The sequence below is a fragment of the Cucumis sativus genome, chromosome 3 (genome assembly GCF_000004075.3).
Source record: "Cucumis sativus cultivar 9930 chromosome 3, Cucumber_9930_V3, whole genome shotgun sequence".
NCBI lineage: Eukaryota > Viridiplantae > Streptophyta > Magnoliopsida > Cucurbitales > Cucurbitaceae > Cucumis > Cucumis sativus.
In genome coordinates, this window is record NC_026657.2 from 661,244 (window position 1) to 687,505 (window position 26,262).

General features: G+C 29.1%; 2 protein-coding genes across 3 annotated transcripts; both read right to left on the reverse strand.

Annotated features, from left to right (window-relative positions):
- Positions 1-16,993: 16,993 nt before the first annotated feature.
- Positions 16,994-21,728, reverse strand: LOC101214413 (mediator of RNA polymerase II transcription subunit 10b). 2 transcript variants are annotated; one of them, XM_031883456.1, is made up of 7 exons: positions 21,577-21,728; positions 20,742-20,999; positions 20,570-20,650; positions 20,359-20,461; positions 20,151-20,240; positions 17,716-17,810; positions 16,994-17,634 (listed from the first exon to the last, which is right to left on the reverse strand). In XM_031883456.1, exons 2-6 carry the CDS (start codon positions 20,963-20,965, stop codon positions 17,739-17,741), a joined length of 570 nt encoding a protein of 189 aa, XP_031739316.1. In that variant the 5' UTR covers positions 20,966-20,999; positions 21,577-21,728; the 3' UTR covers positions 16,994-17,634; positions 17,716-17,738. The 2 variants fall into 2 exon arrangements, with proteins under 2 accessions (XP_031739316.1, XP_004146135.1); XM_004146087.3 differs by having other exon boundaries at positions 16,994-17,604; positions 21,577-21,727.
- Positions 21,729-23,176: 1,448 nt separating this feature from the next.
- LOC101214172 (methionine gamma-lyase) lies at positions 23,177-26,117 on the reverse strand. The gene is made up of 2 exons (XM_004146086.3): positions 25,205-26,117; positions 23,177-23,986 (listed from the first exon to the last, which is right to left on the reverse strand). The coding sequence occupies exons 1-2, from the start codon at positions 25,974-25,976 to the stop codon at positions 23,406-23,408; spliced, it is 1,353 nt and encodes a 450-aa protein (XP_004146134.1). The 5' UTR covers positions 25,977-26,117; the 3' UTR covers positions 23,177-23,405.
- Positions 26,118-26,262: the final 145 nt, after the last annotated feature.

Genomic DNA, 26,262 nt, shown 5'->3' on the forward strand with positions numbered 1-26,262 from the left:
ATTATTCACTTCCAAAGTTCCTTTAGCACTTATCAAAATCAATTTTATTATGTATTTATTTTTGTCCTTGCTTGTAAATAGAGATAAATGCATGTCCTTCCTTGCAAATTAACATCCTTTTCAATTCTTAATTATTACAACTACCTTAGCTATCTACTTTAGGGTCTACATATAATAGATTAGGGGGAAATTTTTGTTAGGGGGTCAACATTTTTATAAATTTATATATATACATACATTCATATTTGTTCATCATTGTTTTCGTCATATCGTTCGAAACTAAAACTATTTATCATTTTCTTAAATTCTAATTTATTTTTAACTAGAGAATTTATCAACAAAGAAAAAACGACATAGAACCGAGAATAGAATAATTTACTATATTAGTGGAACGAATATTCGAGAAAAATCTCAACCGAGAGACTTTCTCTCTTAGCAAATGTATCAATTAATATACAAATTTATAAGATTGATTTTTCATAAGAATATATCAAATTTAGTTGGTAGAAATTAATTAAGCTTCTAAACGTACTTATATACTAATCACGAAATTTAAAAGTTTCGATCCCTTATATATTAATACAAAAGTATAAATTCATAACCTACTAAACATCTTTGAAATCTAGGAAGAATCTATTAGTTGAAATTTTGATTAGGGATGGATGACCTATGATATATATATATATATATATACTTATTAAGTTTGATAATGAAGAACTAAAACAGTAAAGAAATAATTCAAAACATGATTTCTAAATTAAAGAGTAAATTTGTACGATTTTACTCAAAAAGTATATATTATAAAATCATGAGATGATTACCAAATTAGAGATAAGAGGAAATGGAGATCAATCAAACCATATATTTTAAATTTTAGGAAATTTAGTAAGAATTAAGAATTATATATTTTGAGCTTTTTTAATTTTCTCTCAAAATAATAATAACAATATATAATTTTGAAGAAATAAACAATGATAATGATGATGATGATTTGATTCAATGATAATGATGATGATGATTTGATTTGATTGGGGTTTGGTCCCTTCCACATCTCTCTATCCTTTTACTCTTAATTTGTTTTCTGTATTTGTGATTTGATTGGAGCTTAGGTTTGTTCATGGGGATGCAACCCCCAAGAACTTACCTTAATTTCCTCGTGTGCCAATTTCATTTTCAATGCTTTCCATTAAATTCGTATGATTTTATGTTATCAACTTGAGTATGGTTGACTTTTGTTTCGTTTGGACCTGTGATTTTGGACAAGAAGAGTTCGACCTCTTTTTGTAACCATCTCTTTGGTAACTTGGTCCCCGAATGTGGTCTTCCACGGATTGCTTTTAATTTAGGTTAGGGGCTTCCGTTTTGTGATTTGAGGAGGTCTAAAAGAATACAATGATACCTTCTAGCATGGTTGTCATCCTTGTCGGAAATGCGACCAAAAGTCCGTTAGATCACAAGAGGATGATCGTATAAGTATATCATATCATTATGGAAATATGTTGAGGGTTCTTATAACTAAATCTAATATCACGCCGTATTAAATATCAATATTAAACAACTTAATCTTAATATATGTGGCTAAATGAATTATACCTCTATTCGATACTATTAAAGTTATGGTTGATAATTGATATCTGTGGTCATTTTAAATTTACATGACTTTGATAAATAAGATATGCAACCACATTTATGTGCACATATTTAATGTCCTTTTATCTATTATCATCAACTTCACAGTTGGTTGAACTAATGAGAGAAAAAGATAGTCAAAGTAGTTGTTAATTGTTTTAAGTTTAAAGACAAAAATAGAATAAATATTCTAATTAGCTAAAAGGTGTAAAGATATCATAAAGAAATATTTTTAAAAAATGATAAAGACATAGAAAACTATATAAACCATTGATAAAAATATTGATAAAATGTCGATATCAATGTTAATAAAGTACAACCGTCGGCTTCGGATCGTACAGTTGATTACCAATCGTTTTGATCGTTGATGATTGATCTTAATTGCTTGTGACCTACAACTTTGGACGTTACTATCGTGGGTGAACATCTTGATCGACGACAACCAATTGTTATCGTTAATTATTGATCTCATGCCTATTAACAAGTGATTAGTGATTGTAATTATATATCACATATATACCATGGGATTGAATGATCAATAGCCATAATCCATAACGATTGATTGCTACGATGGTTGACGACCAACCAATCGTCTTAAAATTGGCTGACCGTTGATCGTCTTCACCATTGATCAACACAAGTGTCTTCACTAAGGCTTCCTATACTCCTTCCCATGGGATTGAATAGTAAACACTATTCAAGCCCATGGATTACATTTTTTTTCTAATTGAATAGTAAGTACTCCAAAATCCACTCTAGCACCCATTGTCAGTCGACCACTAGGTGTCATTTTTTACAAACTCAATGGACGAACTTCCGACCACTACTACTTTTGCAACAGCTATTTATACCTTGAAAAATTAAAAAAATGAATTTTTGAAAACTTTTTTTTTATCTGAGTCATTCTATATACGCCTTTGTTTTAATCATAATAATATTTTTTAAAATGCACATTTTTTCATTCTTTTATTTTATTACCTTCTCGAGGAGATTTTGTTTTGTTATACTTTTTCAAGGTCAAAATTGATGACCTATATAATGTGATCTAGAGTATAATCGAGTATTAATATAGTAGAAATTGTAATTATATATCACATATATACCATGGTTTATTTTTAGTTTAATAACATTTTTTTTCTATTAGCCAATTTAGTTAGAAGACTTAAAAGACTTATTTGGATTGACCTTTCTTGATGAAAGTAGTTTAAAATGCATTGTATACGCGTCATAGAAAGACAACCATTACAATGGCTAAATGTACTCTATTCAACTTTCACTTTTCCACGACCCTTATGGTTATGTTTATTTTGAAAAACCTATTAAACCATTTTTAATGTTGCGCTTAACTAGAACTTTTGTAAACTTCATATGATTACATGATTTGTTATATTTTGTGAATTGTTTGTAATATTCCTATTTAGACCATTCATGTTAATACAACTGTAATCAAAATTACTGTTATCTAATATTAAAATTTTTCGTTTTTACATTATTTCTGTTAAAATCAATAGCGTCAAGAAATTGAATTAGAGGTACAAAAAATATATATAAAAATCAATTAAAAATTTGGTACAAAATAAAATTTAGGACAAACAATTAATAAAAAAAACCAAACAAATTAACTAAATCCATGAATTCAAAATTAGCACCCCAAACACACGCATAAAAAAAATCCAGATTTCCAATTTCTACACCCCAAACATAGACATTTGTAATACCGAGACATCAAAACACCATCAAATAAGCCAACACTCATTTAATTTCCAGGCATTTGATTCTCTAGAGCTTTTGAACCAAGTGAAGCAAGCATAATAACTTTTGGGTTGATTTATCCGGCTCAAAATGAGGTCTATCTTGTTCTTGCTCTTTCATTGTTTCAGGTTGTGCGGCTACATAATTTTTCTTAGTCGAGTTATACTACCTAGTTTTGCAAGACTTCACATTCAATATTATTTGTCTGTCACCTTTTTTTTAGTAGAGTCTGAGAATTTAAACCACAAACCTTATCTTAATTTGTTATCACATAGTCGAGCTAAATTTATTTTAATATCTTATTTGTTTTTATATAACGTTTCAACTATTTACTTTCGACCATTTTATTTCCATATAAATATTAATTTTGAAGTTTGTTGACTTAAATTTATTTATACTTATATATTCACAATCAAATAATAAATATTTTAAAAGGTTAAATTTTTCACAACAATATTTAATTAAAATTTTCAATTTCAATAGTAAAATAATTGCTACTTTAAATAAAATTAGAAAATATCCAATCACCCAAAAAAAAATCAGAATCAAATATTTGAATTAAGTACTAACCATACTACTAAATATTAATTAATATCAACCTCTTTGTTAATGAATAACAAATTTATTATATCGTAGATAATAAGTTAAATTATCGTTGATAGGAAGAAAATGCAATATAATCATAACAACTACGAAACATGGTGATCGTGAAGTTAGCTAACAATTGTTGCCAATGATTATTAATACGGTGATCATCAGATTTTCTAAAAAATATGACATTCAATAATTTTTTAAAAAAAATTCCAAACCCATGGATTTGAAATCTTAATCCCAGAAATTTTATTCCAACGAGACAAACATAGGTTTGGATTCAAATACCAAACTCTTCTAATTTCAAACGGATGATGGGCCAAACACCTCCTAAAAGGCATCCTAGATAGATTATGTTTAGGATTAGGGCACGATAACTTATAAATAAACCACAATTGAAATGGTCGAACATGACATTATTCACCACACTAACGTGTGTACGTACGTAGTCTTATAACTATTATTATTTTTGGAAGAATTTTTGTCATCCTCCTACAAAAATAAATTCAACTTTGGTGCTTAGTCTAAATTTGAACGTAACAAACCCTAATGTAAAAATAATAATAAAGAAAACATTTAATTTGGTTAAACATGAAAATTAATTGAAGTTTATTAATCAATTATATAGGAATTTAATCTTCACTTTTTATTTTTACTCCTAAAAAGATAATATACATTTCTTTTTATTATATCATCTAAAGATAAACATGAAATGAAAGTCATGTTAATTAATTTTACTATTTCAAGTTTCCACATGTTTATTAAAAATAAAGATTCTTCCTTTAATGATAATTACTATTGATTATTTGACAATTTGAGTACTTCAATACTAAAACTAAATTATTTAATTAATTCACATGGGTTAGAATCTTTTAATTACCTTATTAGCTAAAATTATATCATCTTTTGATGTTGATCTCTACTTTAATTTAATTCAAATTTTTAGTAAACTTCACTTTAATTTGTTTTTATTAGCTTTGTTCCACTAAACTAAAAATATGATCTCATTCATATAATTTAATCCATTTATGTCTTATCATTATTCTTTTCCTTTTTCTTTTACATTTAATTAATTACTTAATCTTTTTTCTTTCCCTTTAGACCTCACCATATCCATAGGGAGATAAAGGTCTCCCTTAGTTAATTTGTCCACCTATTAAATCTTACCTTTTTTAATGTCATGATTCTAAGATATAGTTACATGTGTATATATTCTTTCATATACGAGTAAAGTCCAAAACTATAAATCCTTCCTTGTAAAACGTCAATATGAAACGATAGGTAGAGAGATCTATTTTTAATGGATAATCATATATCTTTTTTCCATTATAAACACAATCAATATATATCTCTTTATAAACTAAAATTACCTTATTTAATCCTTCAAAATTTTCATAAGTAATTTCTATTTTGTCACAATTATTTTGGTCAATTTTAATCTTTCTTCTTATGTCAATTTTACATGTTTGATATTCACTCATGAAAGTTAAGAAACAATGGATACATCATCACTAATGAATTGATATATCAGAAGAAGAGACAACAAAACAGATAATCACAGAGATCTGGAGAAGTGTTGAGGAAGAGAATACATTTCACCCAAAACCCTTTTCTCGCAAGAGAATGCACTAAGAAGCTAAGTTGCACCCACAACCAGAGGTCTCCAAAATTGGAGGTCTAAGCAACATGTTCAAAATCTTTGGGACAGATGGAAGTCCCTCATTAATGTTCAATACCTTCCAAATACTTAGATCTCAAATCATTTTGGAAGAATTATATTAAATTAATATAATTAATAAGTTGATTGATATTTCTTAAAAAAAAAAAGATATAATTGTAAAATTTTAGTTAATTAACAACTGACTTTTAGATAAAGATAATTATCATTTTATAACGTAATTCATATTTGTGTCTAAGCTTTGTATTATACCAACATAATTGGTATTATATATTGATTATATGGATTTTACTATCAATAATTATACCTGTCTGTGTCATAACTTAAATAACATAGCATATAAATGTGTTAGCAATTAAACAGCATATATCATTCAAATCTCTCCACCTCTTTTGTTATAAAAGAAAATTTGTGCAAAATATTGTGAAAAAAAAAAAAAAAAAAAAACCCTAACTTCTATTGTAATAATAAGCAAAAACAGAAGAAGAAAAAAAGTGATAAATGAAACTAAAAGTAGATGAAAAAACGCACACAATAATGTACCTGAAAACTCCAAATTGGGAAGAAAAGAAAACTAAAGACCACACCAAATTAAAACCTTAAGAATTAAAATTAAAAAGCAAAGAAAAAAAATAAAAAGTGGTGGTCGAAAAGATACGATACGAGTTGTTCACTTCTTAACGTCGAGTAATTGTTTTATCAAAGTTTTAATAATTATTACCTCAACCATATGAAAACTACTTTTTAAAGGTATATAGTACATTAGGACCCAAGTTGATCATTAACACAATAAAAAGAATGGTGGGTCATTTTTGTTGTCCCTCATATATGATATGTGTGTGTGTGGTCTAATACACTTCTATATTTAATTCGAAAGGTTAACTTTGTGGATGTACTAATGTACTATTGTTAATTAAGTTGGGTCACAATAGGTTTTAGGTAGTTTTCAAAATTTGTACGAACTTAGCTATATATATATATAATGTCACTTTTTGATCATTAATATATGAATATATGAAAGATTCTAATGTGATTTTGTAGTCACTTTATGGGTGTGGTACGGTTGTGGAGTTTTACTCATTCACTCAACACTCTCTTTCATGCACTTGATGCCCTCTTCTCATCCAATGTATCTATCAACCTTCACACAAACAACTTAAAATTTCATTGATATATATAGATGTGTATCATAAATAAGCTTTGGACCGATAACAATAGGAACGACGTAGCTTTCACAAAATTCAAACACAAAATAAAGAAAATGATTGAGAACTTGAGCCAATTAAAGCCACATTTAGGACCAAACTCAAATGGGGAGAGGGAAGCCAGACCCACATGCTCAACCTATAGGGTTTATGTGTCGTAGCGAACATGCCCAATCGGTAGTTGGTTCCAAGATATAAGCCAAAGACTTAAAATCCCACACTCCACCAAAGCTGCCCAATTGAGGTTGAGTCTCATGAAATGTGAGGCATATACTAATACACGTCTCTACTTTATTGACGTGTTTGATATTCGACCTTGAAATTTCAATTCAAATTACTGTAAAAGTCTCGTGTATATATCTCAAGAAATATATGATTATAACTCCAAACACTACAACAAAATTGGTATACGGCGACAGTTATTTATAGTCGTAGTATCGCATGTTGTAAAAAGTTCTTCCATGAAACTGTCATAATAAGTTAATTTTTTCATGACAGAAAATAAATGTTATTAAATTACTATTTTATAACAACAAATAACTTTCATCATTTGCATATTGACAACCGTTACGAAAATGTCACGAATTAGTTTATTATGACATTTTTTCCATCAATGATAGGCCAATCGTGGCAGTTTTTATAAAATTAAATTGTCATTGTTTCGATATTAACAACTAAAAAATCTCACTAGTATATTATGACATTTTTTTTCCTGCTATAAGTTCTTGTTTTTCTTGTTGCTCTATCATTACACTAACCAGTCTAATAACAATAATGTTGTAGTACATCACACCCATATGAAATACACGTAAAATACTATATTTGAGAATTCATCCCCGATGTATAATTTTTCTTTTTTTGGTATGTCACATATACCTACTTTCTTTCTAAACAAAATTAGCATGGTTATTACATAAAAGTCAAACTCTTTCTCTCCATCCAAATTTAGGCATCTACACAAGCTCCAATTAATATACAAACCAATATGGTTTTCTTAAATATTGATTTGTTTAGATCCAAGAACTTATCAAGTATTAGAAAGTCAATAAAAAATTCACATCAAAATACCATAATTGGCAAAGTGTGTTAACTTTATATTTAGTAATTAAACATAACCCTCCTTTTATCTCCTTTAATAATATTATTATACACTATACCAAATGTTATAATGATTCATTAGCTTTTAACTTTTCATGTAAGTGATTAGTGCTAATTTGACATGGATATATATATGTGATCATATAAGATATCCTCCATCATATTTAAATCTTATAAAAACCCTTTATTCTTCAAACATATATTAAATATAAAAATCAACTTACCATAACTCAATTTGATTAAAGTGATATTATCTTATTGTTGAAATAATAAATCAAAAATAAAGTTAAGGGGTTGTATTTTGCAAGAATTATGAAATATGTGGTCAAGTTGAATGTATATAATATATATGTGGTAGAAATTAAACATGCATGCGACTATTTTAACTTTACTTATTAAGTTTTATTTTAGTTGATTTGATTTTCTTTTTGTTTTTTTTTATTGGATGTATCTGGACGAGAGAGAGAGAGAAATTTCAACTACAAATTAGATATTTTGTAGTTTTCCTTTATAAATACAAAAATCAAATATTTTAATATTTTAAATTTATCGAGCCTGTGGGCCAATAGCATGCGCAATTCATAAATATATCATTTTAAGACGTATCAAATATTCTATTACGATTTTATTTATTTTATCATATGGAAAATGTTGATCCACGTCGTTTTTTATGTCAACGTAGAACTCATTTGAATGTAGAATTATTTTCGTTAAAGTTTTTTAATTTTTGTTTTCTATCGATGATTATTTATTATTACGTCTAACATTAATATATTGATAATATTTTGTTTTGTAATTATCTATTGATAATGGTTAATTTATATCACTCCATTATCATACGATATTTAGGGTTGTTGTTAGTAAGTGTCCGCATGCCCATTTTATAATTTGTCGATAAACAAGATGCTAATACTAAACGTTGAAAGATTAAATAGATGTATTAAGATGTTTCTTGTTAAAATTAATTAAGTATCGTATTTATATATATTATTAAGCATTCAATATATTATTAATTTTTAAAAGTTGATGGTTCAATCTTTATCGATTATTTATGAAAATGTAATTCATATTTAAGTTAACCAATAATCTTTTTAAGAGAAATGACAATCTAAACTCAAATTATACTTTTTATTTATTACTTTTTTTTATGTGTCCATCTTCCAATTATGAACTTCAACTATTTTGTTTAGCTTTTGTGGTTTAACTTCAAAATGTGTGATTTTCTTTTGACCTAATGTTGGCATGAATTTTAGATTCTTTTTATTATGGTTGTTTAATAAATAAAGTCACTCTTTTTTTTTTTTTTCTTTGGCTAAATTATAACTTTGATTAATGCGCATGATCTTGATCTCAAGCATCGTTTTCAATTTGGTCATGTATTTGAACTGAGCTTAGTTATTGTCGTTGGAACTAATTCATTGGTTTTAAATTTTAAAATGTCAATATGTTTACTTATTAAAAGATTCGAAGAACATCTAGCTATATACATTCTTACAATCATGTACAACATTCCAAGTATTCACATAAGAAAACAAATTAATTAAACGATTCCAAATTACACTGACACACGATACCTACTCTCCTAATATAAGCTTTAAGGCATGCATGTTGATCTTCTCATATTTTCACGGATGTGAATTTGAGCTATCATGTGTATATAACAACACACAGTTAATAACTACAAGATATGTTATTCAAATTCCTAAAAAAAATTATAAAACACAACATCTTATTTATAAGGAAAATTTGTCAAAAGTAAGAAAAATGACAAAATATTTAAAAGAGAATCATATAAGTTTGTATCTTCTCTTAACCTCTCGATAATTGACACGCGTATACAAAACTATATATATTTGTCATATAGCTAATTAACTTTTGTTATCGTGGACCTATAGAAAGAAAGAGATCATTATCCAATGTTACTTACCAAATTCTAAATCATTATTATTGTTACTTTTCCAAGTTAGAGGAGAAGATTCAACCATCTAATTACTATATAAATTTGGTTTCTTCCATTAACTTTTGAAATTTTTTCAACATACTCCTCTTACCTTAACATGCTCTCGATCTCGGTGCATCTAATAAATAAACAAAATATTTCTCGTTAAAGTCAAGGGTTAATTATTAAAATAATTTGAATAGTTATTTTTCAATAAAAATTTATTTTTAAAAATTAAGCTTATAAACGATTCTGTATAGTTTAGTTGGAGAATGAACGAATGAATGAGTGGGGAGATTTGATTTTATTGTATATTGTTCACATTAATCTATAATCAACCATATTAATTAATTGCGTTTGAAAAACAATAGTGATGAAAATTATAATATAAAGTTTTGGAAGTAAAACTTAATCAACCACAAGTTGTAAAAGTGATGAAAGGTGTGAAATTTGGTTTGAAAATTAACCATCTTTTACTCAATAACTATTTACCCATTTTTTCTTTACTTTAATTATCAATGTACTTTAAATTATTTAAAAAAATACTTAAATTTTGTTTGGTGTTTAATTGGGAAACAAATTATATTAATTTCATATCAAACTATAGTACAAATTTTCAAAACAGACTAACTCTTTTTCTCGCCTTTGAATATATACTCGTGTAAATTTGTGGCTCGTTTAATTTTTAGTTTTTAAAATTAAGCTTATAAACAACTATTTTTTTCATCTCTACATTTTTTTTATCATATAATTCTTTTACCAATATTCTAAAAAAGATATATTGCTCTTAACCTTAGTAAAAATTAAATTGAAAAAGAAAATAGATTTACTTATTTAGATATTTTACTTAATTATTATCCTCTAAATTTAATTAGCTTCAATTTTAAAAAAACATGCACGTGAGACAAAACGAAGATTTGATACACAACATTAGTTAAATTTAATCAATATAGAAAAACTATTCAATATAGCAAAAAAAAAAAAAAATTGAAACTATTTACCGATAGAGAAAAATCTATATAAATCTCTTTAACGAATTTAGGGTTGGTAATTTGAAAGTATTGCTAATTTATAAGGATTTGTCAAATATATATATTGAGTTTTTTCTAAGAATTTTTTTTTCCAAGCCTAATAAAAATGGTCTCAACTTTTTCAAGTAATTTTCCATTTGGTTCTCTATGTTTTGAAAATCTCAATTTAAAAATTCTTAGGGAGTCTTTTCCACACAAATAAATTATTACAAAATAAATATATCGTTAAACTTTTAGTTTTATAAATTAAATAGCAAAACTTATAAATCTATTTAATATATTACGATATATTTTCAACGATTTTACTATTTATTATTTATGATAATTTTTAAACTATTAAATAATAGGTCACTTTAGAAACTAAAACTTATCAAGATGTCATTTCTAACTTAATTATTTAATAAAATTTAATTATTTTGAATTGACATTGAAGTGACATCAAAAAAAACTTAATCAGATTTCAACTTAATATTAAGGACGAATCAAACTAAGAATCACTAACATATTGTGATGGACATATTTATTTTAAATGACAAAATAACAAACTAGTACGAATCAACTCAACTTTTGAGAATTAGATTAGATTGTCGGATTATTAAAAATTCAACATATCTATTACAAAATTCAAAAAAAGAAACCACACGAATGAATTGTAAGTTATTTAATAGAACACGATAGACTATTTATTCATGTCCATGATAATACAAATTAAATAGTAGTCTATGTTAATTGAAACGATAAGGTTAGACGGATGATATATTTTGGATGTAATTGGTAAAATATTTGGACGCATAATGTGATTTAGAATAATGAATGTACATTGAGAGGAAGGGGAAGGGGAAGGGGAAGGGGAAGGGGAATGTAAAGAGCGCACGTGTATTTTGAGGGCGGCTTTCACACTCTCCCCTTTGAAAATCTTCACATCATAACCTCATTCTCATTCTCATTTCTCACATTTCCTTTTCCTTTTCCTTTTCTTTTTAGTTTACATCAATATAATTTAATTTTTAAAATGTAGTTAATCTTTTTATTTTTTTTATTTAGAATGACGGAATCAAATCTTTAATTTTGTGGATACATTTACGTCATTGAGTTAAACTCACTTTGAACAATATGGTTCTTATTTTTATTCATAGGTTTCAAAATGTTACATTTTGTTTTGGCTTATACTCATGCGTTTTAGTTTTTCTATCTCTTTTATATTTGTTATTCTTTTGGTATTATGTTTTCTTTTTAGAAATTTAGAACCCGTTTGTTTTTTGTTTTTTTAGAACAAGAAACATGGATGTGTTTGATAACTGTTTGTGGTTCTTGTTTCTTGAAAAAAATAAACAAAAAATGTGTTTGATAAATGTTTCTTGTTTCCTTATTATCTTTGTGATTTATATTTTATTTTATTTACATCTAATTAAATTAAACATTACACTACTCACTTTATCAAACCTAGATAGGAAGCTCTTTGATTTAGTAATCTAATTATGGAGATCAAGATGAAGATTGAGATCTGAAGGCCAGAGTCGGTGAGGAGGAAGATAAAAACCCATGATGAAGAAAATGGCTGAAATTCACGTCAACGAGGAAGACAAAGATCCACGGCAAAAACTCATGGATTCGACGAAACCCATAGGAAAAACCTAGATCCGCGAGAAGAGGAACAGAAAAACCCAGATTCGCCGAAGAGGAAGACGTTGTGTATAGAAAGACGATGAGAGGCAAGGAGGAATATGACAAAGACAGTGAGGGAGAGGAAGAAGATGGTTATTTGAGGAAGACACGGGAGATAAGAGGAAGAAAAAGGAAAGCACGTGGAGAGTGGTTATTTGGGAAAGAATATGAAAATAAGAGGAAGAAAAATGTGAATTCACGTGGGCAAATGGAAAAGGAAAAGGAAATAGAAGAAAAATGAAAAGAAAACCAACAAAAATAATTGAGAAAAAAGAAAAGGAAACTAATAAAAATAATTGAGAAACGGAACAGTAGAAACTACTTTTTTTCCCAATAATTTCTTACAAAATGGAAAACATTTCTACTTTTTTTAGAATGGAAAACAAGAAACGTTACGAAACACCTCTATTTCTTAAAGAAATGAAAACATAAATAGAAAACAGAAAACGAGAACGTTAATGATTTTTCACTAATCCTCACATACATGTTAATGATTTGAAGCTAGAGAGACAATTTTAAACATACGAGTACTTATCGTTAATAGAATCTAAAATTTGAAAATATTTTATGCAATAATTTTGTCATTTAATTACAATAATTTTCGTTTGAATTAATTAACTAAAAATTGTCATTGGTGGATCCAAAGGAGCAAAAACTTCAAGGTATAGTAGTTTACTTACTTTCACTATATATTAAAATTAGTAACCAAATGCAAGTTTATTATATATATATATATATAGTATTTTTACTATAAATTTTGAAACATATTTCCATATTATTTTTTTTGTATGAAAAATATTATTCTTTAACTAATTTAAGCATTAAAAAAAATCAACTCTTCTAAGTGACAATACATTCAAATTTTAATGAAATTATCAAAACTAAAACTGAATAATTAAAAGTCTATAAAATAAAATCGAAGAAATTTCAAACTATAAAAATTAGAACCATGGTTTTAAACTAATTATTATGTTAGTATACATGTTTGAACATCCTAAAAACTAAATGATCCACATTTCAATAAATCTACCCGTTTGATAAATATTGCATTATTCTTTTATTTTGTTTTCAAAATAATTGAGTTTGTTTTCTTATCATTTATATAGACTATAGTTCTCATAATAAATATGAAAAAAAAAAAAGAAACCAATATAAATGGAAATAGTTCTAAAAGAAACTTAATAATTATCCAATGAAAGTTGATTAAAAAATCATTAATATTGCAATTAACCTACAAATAAAATTTGAGACCTAAAATCTCTTCTCACATAGTGGAAAATAACAAAGTGTTTGAATGGAATTTATTTTATTTATTGTTTTGAAACAACAAAAGCATTATAATTTAAAACTCTTTAATCAATTAGAGAAAGTTTTGTAATTTTCCTTAATCAGAGGAAAGGAATAATGAGTAAGATTAAAATCTTAAATTAAATATATAAAGATATATAGTATTATAGTTTCTCTAATTTTAATTTAATTTCCCCACGTATTGTTTTCAAAAACTCACATGGTCACGACAATGAAAGTCGTTGTCCGAAAGTAATTGGTTAACAACTCACTCATGATATGTAAAGAATCAACCGACGTTGATTTTACAACGTCTACCAATTTCTAAGATTGCTTACAACAAAATTTGAACATCTCGTTATACACTTCATCTTCTTTATTAATCATTATAGAGCGTTTGGACACAATACGATCTAGGTCAATGAATCGATCAAGCAAACAATCTGACTACTTCTCCATCAAGCAATGAATTATGGTACATAAATTTTCCATTTCTATTTTTTCCAATCTTCTTCTTCTTCCTATATAGAATTTATGTGACGTTGGCATTGTTCGTGTATGTATAACATATAATCGATTAATTAGCGTAAAAAAGAGCCGTTGAGTAATATATATATCTTCTTTTAACTCTAGAATGTGGTGATAACCTCACTATAATTTAAATTTTATAATCAGTTAGGTAATCCGTACTGTGAAAAGAAATTCAAGTGAAGAGTAATTGGAGTTTGACATTACAACAAGATGAATTGAATTGCGCGTGTCTTAAACTAAAAGAACTTTTTAAAAACGGAAAAAAAAAAGGAAGAGGAAAATTATATATAATTTGACCAAGGAAAGGGAAATGGAAACATTACAAATTGTATCCTTTGAAACTAAAGCCAAAGAATAAAATAAGAAAGTAGAGAAAGACACAACTAAAGGCTTCATTCATTGGCTTCTTCTTTTTTCTTTCTTTTCCTCTTTTAGGACAGTGAATTGTTAAAATCAATTGTTTTTTAAATTCATGAAAGTTCTTAATTTTTTTAAAAAATAAAAAAAGCATTATGACAAATGGGTTTGTCAAATATTTTGTAATTTTAAGTTTTTTCTTTTCTTTCTTTTTTTGTTAATTTTTTTCAAACTTTAGAAATCATTCCAACAATGACTTTCTAACCCACGTTTGTCTGTGGGACCCACCGAACCCCACGTCAAATTCAAGCGAATGAAAAGAAATTGTCACACCAAAATATTTACAAATATAATAAAGTATCAATTGAGACATTTGTAGATATCTATATATCATTGATAATTGATAGATAAAATAAATTTTTGTGTGCTAATAAACATTTTATGTAGGTTTGTTGTTTAAAACGAGTATTCTAATATTGTGATATTTCTAGGGGAATTATCAAAAATAGCAAATTTGTCAAAATATTTACGAGTTATAACAAAATTACAATTCTATCAATAACAAACATTTAATAGGCACCGATATCCTTCCATCAATGTCATTGATAGCCACTAATAAAAAAAATACAAAAATTTTGCTATAATTTGTAAATATTTAAATTTATTTTACTATTTTTAAAAATGTCTCATATTTTTAAAATAAAAATTCAAATAGATAATTTATAGTATATTAAAATTATTTACAAATATAGCAAAATTTATCTAATATTTAATTCTTTTTTTTTTTTGTTATTTGTGAAAATAGTTTCTATTTTTTTTCTTACTAATGATAGTAATTTCTCAAATCCAAAATTAAAAGATTATCAAACTCTAACATTTACCAAAAAAAAAAAAAAAGTTGAATGCAAAATGTTGAATGAAATTATTGGAAATTAAAATTATGAAAGTAGAAGAAGAAAAAAACAAAAATTAACATTCTGCGTTCTTTTATTAATTGTGTTGTTCCTTTCCTAATACGGAATGCATTTGCTTGTAATTTACTTTAAAATGTCACTTTTTATACTAACTAAACATATGTAATTTCTACACAAAAATAGTTAATCCTATAAAATTCCAAATACCATCTTAAATGTCAATGATCAATCTTTAAAAGAGTTAGAAAAAGAATAATCTTCAATCTCAATTTAATATTTGTATTGCCACTGTGGTTCAGTTCGATGGTACGTTATCTACGTCTTTTTTTTACATTATCGACCGTGTACGCAAAATTGTCGATATCTCAAGTTTAAAAAAACGTGGATCATAATAATATATTGATAAGAATGTTGATGTCGAGAGATATTCTTTAATAAAACTATGCATATGGAAAGATTCATAAAGCATAATTGTCAACCTGCAGCAATATTTGAAAATATGTGTTTTGATTTCATGTAATGTAAATCCATTTGTTGATATGATTGTCCAAATTCTCAAAAAAAAAAAAAAAAAAAAAAAAACAATCAAACATGACCATATTTTTCCAATAATGTACTATGGGTTTAAATCATAAAAGAGATTCATGGTAGGTTTAAGTTGTGGTTGTAGACTTTTAAAAGTAATTTTCTTCTTAACTTTACATTTTGAAGTTAGAAAGCAAAACTATACATATATATGTATGTGTGTGTGGTGTGGCAACTTATGTATTAAGATTAACATACATAGAAAATGTTTAACATAGATTATTTTTTAACTTTTAGGTTTGTGCAAAGATCATTTTTAATAGAACCTAAAAGATCGTTTTTAATAGATTCATTAATATCACAATGTACCTAGGAAAGACCATAACAGACTAAAATACTACTATTTGTGTTCATCGTTATTAATAATAATCCATTGTAATTTGGTATTTGGCTGAACCCATCTTTATCTAATGAAAGTATGCTTTGTGACTAACAATCATTTTTTAAAATAGAATAATTTGGTATTACTTGTTTACTATGTATGAAAGAGAAGATGATGTATGAGATTACGTGTTGTATAAATTACACCAAATCCTTGCTTTTTTTTATAAAAGAAAAAATGTATCTAATAAATCCCTACAACTTTTGATTTTGTATGTAATAAATCATATCACTTGTAAAGTTCTTAAGTAAAATAAATCATTCCATGTGGAACTGCAAAATATCATTAACACTCTAAATGGATCCAAAACCTTTTTCAGAGACAGATTTGGAGTTTATGGAATCAGATCAAACTCAAGAAAAGCCACACAAAACTTCCCATTCCAAATACATCATTGAGTGTTATGGAGACAAAAGGGTACTCACCAAATTATGCCAAAGATTGGAGGGACAGCCACCTTAGTCAAGGTTCCTGCTAAGATGTTTAACATTTTTTCCTTTAGGGAAAAGAAGTGAGTTCATCTAATTTTAAATCTCAAAGAGACTTGGATGTGACAACAAATTAGTATACGAATTTACAATACGTATTAACAGAGAAGTGAGAATCCAGTTGCGGAAAGATTCATTTACTAATAAGTAGAAAGTAAAAATAAAGCTTGAATCAGACACAATGAATGGGGTTGGATACTGCCAATAAAATCCAGAGTTCAACGTTTGAGGATTGTGTGATTCTTCTGTCTTGATTGGCCCAATGAATTCGAATACGAATATGATAGTTGTTCCAGTTAATGTTTTTCATCCTGTATGGCTTTTGCAGTCTTTAATTCATAAAACCATCATCAAATTCCACGTTGCCTCCCAAACAGTCTTGAGTAGAGAAACCAAGATACAGCCACCTCGTCTATTTTGAGTGAGAAAATTTGATCTCGACTTAATTGAGTATAAAATAAGAACCAACTCCCTGCCATAATAGAGAATCAAGCATTTGTGTCTGTGATATATGCTGGTCAATCTATATGATTATATGCTGAAGACATAAAAAGAATAATGGTAAGCAAAGAACTTCAAAGACCTGATAATTGTCGCAGAAGGCACTTAAACCTCCATCTTAACCTTCATGTCCCCATTTGGTAACATACTTTGCGCTTGCGCTATCCTTTTTGCTTCCTGTATTTATGACAACAAGTTTAAAATCTGAGCCCAATAACATAAAAACATAATGAGCAACAATGTTGATGAAAAACGTGAAATTAATAGAAGAAAAATCAAAATCAAGGGTTTTGTCCATAGTATATCCTTATGCCTTTTTATCGTTGTAATTGATTCACTAGTCAAAAAAATCTCATTCACAACGTAGCTGCTAAATAGAAAAGAAGATTCTGGTTTCTTAACTCATACACGCTATGGGCTGTCCAAATAAGGATTCTGCAAGGATTCAAGATGAGACTGGCACAAAACTATCAGATGATGAGTTTGTTGGTAAAGGTTGAAGGAACAGAACAGTTGTTCTCAAGAGGCTACTGTCCACCTATTTTAATATAGCAATCCAGTTTTATCTTCCATAATCTTCTCTGTCTCAAGATTAGGTTTCAACCAAATTGAGATCCGAGACATTTGATCTCAAGAAAAGATCTGGCCAATAGGAAAATAATGGCAGCATTTGTGTGCTTCTTTTGCAAATACATTTTACCATATTATGGGTTGGATTGATAGTGGCATGGAAGAAATGAAAGAATTCAACTAGACACCACATTGAAAGAACACAAATAGGAAGAGATGAGTGAAGATCAAATGATCTCTTATGAGCATAAGTTAAGAGAAACTTGCAGTCATCTACCGAGGGAGCCACCAATCCACGGTGAGAAATTGAAAGGCCAACTTGCTTGAAGACAGGAAATGATTTGACACTTGGATTCTGTGGTCCCCATTGAACGGAAGATATTTAAGCATTGGTTGTAGAGGAGCCTCTTATCTCAAGAAAGCTGGATGTAGTAAGTATAGATGGTCCTAATGAGTACTTAATCCAAACCTTTACGAGGCATTTGGGGCACTACGTTGTTATAATAGTCCGAAACCATTTTAGTCTAGGCATAAAATAGGAATATTGTAATTAAATGTAGGTTATAACAATTGGAAACAACGACTATTATAATTAGAGCTCCAAACATGGAGTGGTCTATAACAGCCCACTCCACTTACTAGGGTGTTTGGGGCAAGGAGTCGATTATTATAGTACTAGGTCATTATAGTTGGATTATAATAGCTTGTGTTTAGAGTGTAAATTATTTTAGTTTGGGCTATAGTAGTATGTGTTTGATGTGTAACTTGTTTTAGTTTGAGAAAGAAATAGTAGACAATGTAGCAAATAATAGAAAATTCATGAATGTAAAATAGTAAAAACTATAGCAAATAGTAAATACGGTAGCAAATGAGAGTTCTGAAATAGTGTTAATTGTAGCTAATTGGAGAATACAGAGTACTATTTATTGTAGCAAGAGGTGATTATTATAGTCTTAGGATAGTTGTTGCCCCAGACACCCCAAAAGTTTCGAGGCCCAAACAACCCCTTGGAACAAGGTGTGTTTCATCTTTCATGTTTTAGGTAGAATTAGAATTCTAGATGTCAGACTCCCATGTTCAGAAGTCATTCAGAAATGGTCAAACATACTTATCATTCTTAAAATCACTTCAAAGCATGATTTTCATCATTTGATTTTGATTATATGATTTTGCCATCGTTCAAAGTGATTTTGAACATGACAGAAATGATTATAACGATTTCAAAATCACTCCCCAATGTGATGAGCGAAATAGAAATGGTTATAAATAGTGAGGCAAATTTTGAACTCAGTAATCACTTGGAAAATTTTTGCAGATGAGATTTAACCATCTTGAGAGGCTATTACTTGTGTGTTCCACTGATATTGCAATAAATATTTGAGCTCCTACCTACCAAGGTTGTTCTATCTAAGTCACAAGGAAAGGACTCATGCTCAAGAGGCCGGCTGTAGTACCATCTATACAGAGACACCAAATTGAATAAGCAGGCTCTAAACTTCCCCATCAATCTTGTGCCAAAAGTGGAAGGACGGTCATAGAAGTATAGGCAGGAAGTAAGTACTCTAAGTTCTTTACTTCACATAAGCTAATCACAGAACTTTGTTCAACAAACTAAGAGAGAAAATAGTTTAGACTGATTCACCAAACCATTTCATTCGAAAAGGAAAAATTTTCGAGGTCAAATTGGCTTTAAAGATGTTTAAAGAAAAAGAACTAGAAAGTAGTTTTTAAGCAAGCAGAATTCAATCGTCCTGTGAATAACAAAATAAAAATGCTATTTCTTTCCTCTCATGTTTTGACAATAAAGAACACCAACAGAAACATTAAAACAAAGCAACAATTACACAAGGAAAGAAATTTTTTTGATAAGTTAGAAAAAATATATATATTCAATCATTCTGAGAAAATTTTGAAGGAAGAGACAAATTGAAATAGATTTCAACTCACGGCAGCAGAAGCAGCACGAATTTCTCTGTAAGACTCAACTTCATCAGGAAACGTCTGTTCAAGTTCCTCCAAAAGATGCTTCCGTAAACCCTGAATGTAGTAAGTAGGGCAAACTCAATGAAGATTTTCAGGAACGTATGGAAACAAAGAGACAAATAAGATAATATTATATTTTTAACAGCCTGCCACATGGAGCCTTAAGAACTACCTTGAAGGCATCAGTTTTGCCTTTTGTACTCTGATTTTTTGCAATGCAACTATTTAAGACATCCCTCGTGAATTCATCTGGATTCTTCCCATCATCAATCAAACTAATCAAAGGAAAAGTAAAGAGTGGACCAAAAAAAATAGAAAAGTTAGAAAAAAATTAAAAATCTGCAAAGCTAGAGAATAAATAGAATAGGTGTACAAAGACTCACTTAAGAACCTCCATAGGGACCTGGATGGGGCATTTCTCTGATAATTTGACCATGTTATCTAGCTCCAAAACTAGAGAATTACTGTGAAATCAAGAAGCACTTCACTGATATAGAGTGAAAAAGGAATGAATAAAAACGAATAAGATCTTAGAGGAAGCAAAGCTGAGCATACAGGCGTTGTAAAAGAGGCAGCTGATAGGCGGCATTGAAGTTAGAAACGGTGAGGTTTAGCTGATGGAGGATACCCAAAGTTTTCTGGATGGAATTGATTACTTGATTCAAGTTCTGCTTTGAATCATCCACTGTAGTAGACACGGGCGTATCATTGATAACAGATCCATTGCCACCGCTTCCACCAGTCCCAGCAGCTGAAGATGCATTTTGAGCCGAATCCATTATCTTCTTCCCACTTCTTAAACACCTTGGAGCTCTGAAATAGATATTTTCCAACAATCCAACATAAACGATTTGTTAAGTACTTCATTATTCGGCTACTGTTTAATTGTTATTAACAATTTTAGTTGATGAAATGAACTGGCTAATGCCCACCAGACAATTACTATCGTTCCGTACATATACTCAACAATCACTACTCTCCCAACTATCCCTAGCCCATTGCAATTTTTCACAAATATCACAAAATCAGCCTTCATACACATCAAATACGTAGATTCACAATAGATATAACGAAATTACTGTCTTCGGCAAGTGAGAAAGTACAAGTATGCGAACCCTAAATTGAAGGGACTCGATCAATTAGCTCCACAGTAACCTTGAGGAAGGAGAAAAAACAGAACCCTAGGACTGATATGAAATCCAACAAACCATAACAAACTTGACCGAAGAACAATAATTTCCAGAAATCAATCATGTCGCGGAAAAACGAAGGAAAAATTAGAAATAAAAAAATCATGAACGGAAGAACAATAATTCCGAAGAAATCGATGAAGAAGCAAAGTAAATAAAAGAATTGGGAATTGAAAGGAGAAGGAACTTGAATTTCTTACTTGATGGAGGAAGATTGAGGAAAAAATTGAGCGGGAGGGGGGGAGCAAGGGCTGAATGTTAACCCCGTGAAAGCTTGAAGCTTTGAAACCAAGAGGAATTTCAAAAGAGGTCTAATTTGGGGATTTAATGCCAAATCTAAGACTTAAAAACTATTTTAATATATAGTAAATGCCTTTTTTAATACAGCCAGTGAACAAATAAATTATTTTAAAATTTTAAAGTGTTTGGAAGCATTTTAAGTTATTTTAAATAAAGATGAGTTTCTTCATAAATATTTTTTTCTTAATTTAATTTGTTCTAATAATTAAAAACTAATTTTGAGATTTTTTTGTCTATTTTGTTTCTAATTAAGTGTTTAAATAATTTAGTGATTTGGGATTTTGAATTTTTAAAATTGAGTTTATAAACCTTGTTTTCATTTATAATTTTTGTTTTGTTATTTATTTATATTTTAAAAAATTAAGTCAAGTTTCGAAAATAAATAAATAAAAGATAATTTTTGGTATTATATAATTTGGCTAGTGATTTAAGTGCATCCCTAAAAAAAGCCATAATTGATCTACTTTTTTTTTTTTGTGAAAATCGGTTAAAATTTAGCCAAAAAAAAAAGATTCAATCATTTGGTAAGGGTGAAACCATTTTGAAGATGTTTTAAGAGAGTAAGAATAATTTTTAAATCAAATAATTACCAAACCATTTAAACAAATATGTCTAATGAAGCTTTCAAACTTCAATTTCAATTTATTACAAATTTAAATATATTTCAATATATTACAAATTTAAATATATTTCAATTTATTACAAATTTAAATATATTTCAATTTATTACAAAATTAAATATATTTCAATTTATTACAAAATTAAATATATTTCAATTTTTTTTGTAACAGTATAACTCTCAATTACCGAAATAGTTTCAGGTCATGTCAATTACTGAAATAGTTTCAAATTTATGTTTCTATTTTATGAGTTGGTTTTATATACATTTAATTGATCGAGGGTCAACTTAGCTTTGCTACATTTAACATTTCTTTTCTTTTTTAAGGTAGTGGATTATTAAAAAAGTAAACTAACATCATAAGACCAAAACACACAAAGTCGAATATAACAAAAATGAGAGTGGAAAAAAACCAAGCACACAAAAAAATACACACACACAAAGCTTAGAGAAAAAGGTCCTTAGGAGAATAGTCCCGAGGGAGAATAGTCCCGAGAATCTCTCGGCCAGATAGAATAATAGGTAAAAATCTCAAAATGAATATTTAGACTAATAATACACGGAAGACACATATATAGTGGCACAATGAACAACACGTAGGGTAGATAACGACATACTAATTAAACAACTCTTCAAACCTTATGTTTCGAACCATTTTCTAAAGTCAAAATGGCAAATTCAAGTTAAGTTTCATATTTAATTAATACGATAAATATGTGTTTTGTCTTCTCCATACAAGCATGATTGAAATAATTGTCATCTTTTAAATTCAAATATTAAATAGGTTAACTTCTACCAACCATTCATATTTCTCGTCATCTTACCGTCCAACATGCACATAAACCGATGTATGTTCAAGCAAAACAATGCAATTTGCTTAATTTGTTGTGTTAAGGAAGCATGTGTTTATTTCATTAATTTAAAAAAAAGATATAGCACTTATAAGGCAACTATACATATTATAAGTTGAAAGTTGTTGGTCCGATTTTGTTAGTTTTGGAGTTCAACCAATAACCAAATCAAACCGATCACTTTGATAGGGAGAAAAGAGATCCAAATCGAAGTCGTTATACCGATCCGGACCAATAATTCCAAGTTCCAAATTTCTAATTAATTGTTGCAAAAGGGGACCCCATTGTCTTGCACTTTGGCAAGAGCTTTCTCAAATTGGCTCCATTTTTGCTCCAATGTGCCCATATACCCAATAGACATTCTTACAAGCCCTGGTGAGATTCCAGCCAATTCCCTTTCCTCACCACTCATTTCACTACTTGTGCTACTGCCTGAGCATGACATTAGAGTTTCATAGTACCCTAAACTCACTGCCATGAACCCAAACTGAGTAGTGTTTTGAAGTATACTCATGAGCTTGTTTGCCTTTTCCTCCGTCCCCATGTCTACACACAACATACCCCCAAACCCGTATTCTGGGCTAGCCAAGCTCTTCATCAGTTGGTGCTGTGGGTGGTCTGGTAGCCCAGGGTATACGACCTTTAACCCTGCCTTCTTCATTCGCTCGGCAAACACCGATGCCCTTCTGCAATGCTCCTTCATTCTCAGGCTCAAGTGAGGGATTCTCTCCGAGAGCTCAAACGCCACCTTCGCATTCATAGTTGGCCCCAGAAGCATCAAGCTCCCTTGTCGTAGATCCATCATTGAGTTCACTAGCTTTGTAGGTCCACAAACTGCACCTGCACACCGCAAACCCCACACCCCACACCCCATCCATCAAATCCAATTATTTTCATGGAGAGAGTCAACATATATGAACGTAACCTATCTAAGTTCTTTCATATATATAGCAAAATTTTGTTAGTATTATATGATGCAATATTTAATCTAAAAGAAGGAAAAGGAAAAGGAAGTACATATCCATATCCTCATCCCATTCCCAACTAAAAGCACTTTTAGAAAAAGCATATGAAAACAGACAAATAATTCACGAGAGCAACCAAACACCTAAACCCCATCATCTGCCATCACATGACATATAACCCCCATCCCCACCACCCAACATTTTTCTTTAATTCCTTTCTTTAAGAAAAAAAATATATTATCCTTTTCCTTCATCATGAAAAATTTGAAAATAAATTTAAGCATTTCTTTCGAATCTGAATTATTAATGCAATATATGGTGTTACTTTCCACTTTTTCCAATAGTCACGGAACAAAACTAGACAAATCCATATTCTCTTATAGAGCACTAGAGGAAATATTTTTAAGTAATAAAAATGGTCTTTAATTTAAATAATGTGTGAAATTTATGAGATAATAATATTTGTAAAATTAAATTGATCATATACTTTTTTAGCCAAATTCTTAAATGACATAACATGAAAAATCTTTAACATGCTATATAAAATTTAGTCATGATCAACTTTTTTATTAAAAAAAAAAATTGGTACTATCTAATTTAAGTCTCTCCACACTACAAAATCTTAAATTTAGTAAGATATCACTGATTTGGTGGAAAAAAAGGAATATGATTATCTTAAATTCCATTTTTTTTATTATCTATTTTTAGGATTGTTTTGATTTTGAATCTTAAATTTGGAAAAAAAATTCTCATCTATTTTTAGGATTGTTTTTAAAAAAATCAAACTAATTTTTTAAAATAGCTTTCAAATTTTGATGGAAAAATCATGTACTAAGAAATCATCACAATTTCCAAAACAAAAAAAAAATTAAATAGCTTAAATAATAATATATAAAAAAGTTTGGTTTAAAATTAAGTGTGTGACATTTAATTACAAAATTCAAGAACCCTAAAATATTGTTTTAAACAATATGATGATGCCATATTTTTGCATCCAAATTCCCAAACCTAATTGGGTGTTGTTGAGGTGACACCATGGAAAACATATATAGAACACCAAGAGAAGAAGAAGAAGAAGAAGAAGAAAAAGTACCTGCAATGATGTCAGCTCCACCGCTAATGAATTTAGAAATACTATGAACGACCACGTCAGCACCTAGCCTCGCCGGCGAGAGAATCATCGGGGCAAAAGTATTATCCACGACCACCGTGACCCCTTTTTCATGCCCAATCCTGCACAACTCCGGTATATTTGCTACCGCCAACGTCGGATTCGAAACCGATTCGAAATAAAGCACTTTGGTTTTCCCTTCAACTATTGCCTTCTCCACTTCCTTCAAATCCCCTATGTCTACAAACGTCGTCGTTATATTCGAAGTCCTCGGAAAAAAGTGAGCCATCAACGCATGGGTCCCGCCGTACAATGTCCTACTCGCCACGACGTGGTCCCCACTAGCTAACAATTGGAGGAGCACGGCGGCGATGGCTGACATTCCACTAGAGGTACAGTACGCAGCGGCGGTACCTTCAAGGGCAGCCATCTGACGGCTGAGATTCAATACGGTTGGATTGAAATGACGACTGTAGATGAAGAAATCACGGTCAGGACCTAACTCACCGGCGAACATACGACGCATGGTTTCAGGTTCCATGACGGTGAATGTAGCGGAGGCTTCAATTGACATGTTTACCCCTCCATGTTCGCCGAACTCATGACGCGTATTGGCAATCGCAGCCGCTGGATCTTCGAGAAGAGAGGAAATCATGGCCGTTGGTTTCTTTGAATCGGCTAATTTTACATCGTCCGATCCGTCGGAGGATGGTCTCTTTGTGCCCCGGAAAGTATGGTTCTTCAATTCAGCCATCGAATGAGAAGGAATTACAACAAAATTTGGAACTCTTTTCTTTTCTTTTCTTCTTTAAAAAACAAAAAGAGTATAATAATAATAATACTAATACTAATTTGTTTTTGGATTTTTTTTTTTTTAGGTTAAGAATGGAGTGAAGAAGAGAGAGTTTATATAGAGAGAAAAATGGGGGGAGAGGGGTAAAATCGGAATAAAATGAGTGTAGTCGTGTTTTATGGTTTGTTGGGGGGTTTTTGAAAACTTAAAATCAAACACGTAATCAAATTGCATGTATTTATTATGA

What these genes read in the sequence shown, in the direction of transcription:
- LOC101214413 (XM_031883456.1), bottom strand. Translation starts at nt 20,965, where the DNA reads ATGGATTCGGCTCAAAATGCATCTTCAGCTGCTGGGACTGGTGGAAGC. An exon ending in CTGCCTCTTTTACAACGCCT is followed by an intron (nt 20,651 to 20,741) that starts GTATGCTCAGCT and finishes TTGATTTCACAG; the next exon opens with TAATTCTCTAGTTTTGGAGC. An exon ending in GTCCCTATGGAGGTTCTTAA is followed by an intron (nt 20,462 to 20,569) that starts GTGAGTCTTTGT and finishes TCCTTTGATTAG; the next exon opens with TTTGATTGATGATGGGAAGA.
- LOC101214172 (XM_004146086.3), bottom strand. Translation starts at nt 25,976, where the DNA reads ATGGCTGAATTGAAGAACCATACTTTCCGGGGCACAAAGAGACCATCC. An exon ending in TGGAGCTGACATCATTGCAG is followed by an intron (nt 23,987 to 25,204) that starts GTACTTTTTCTT and finishes TGCGGTGTGCAG; the next exon opens with GTGCAGTTTGTGGACCTACA.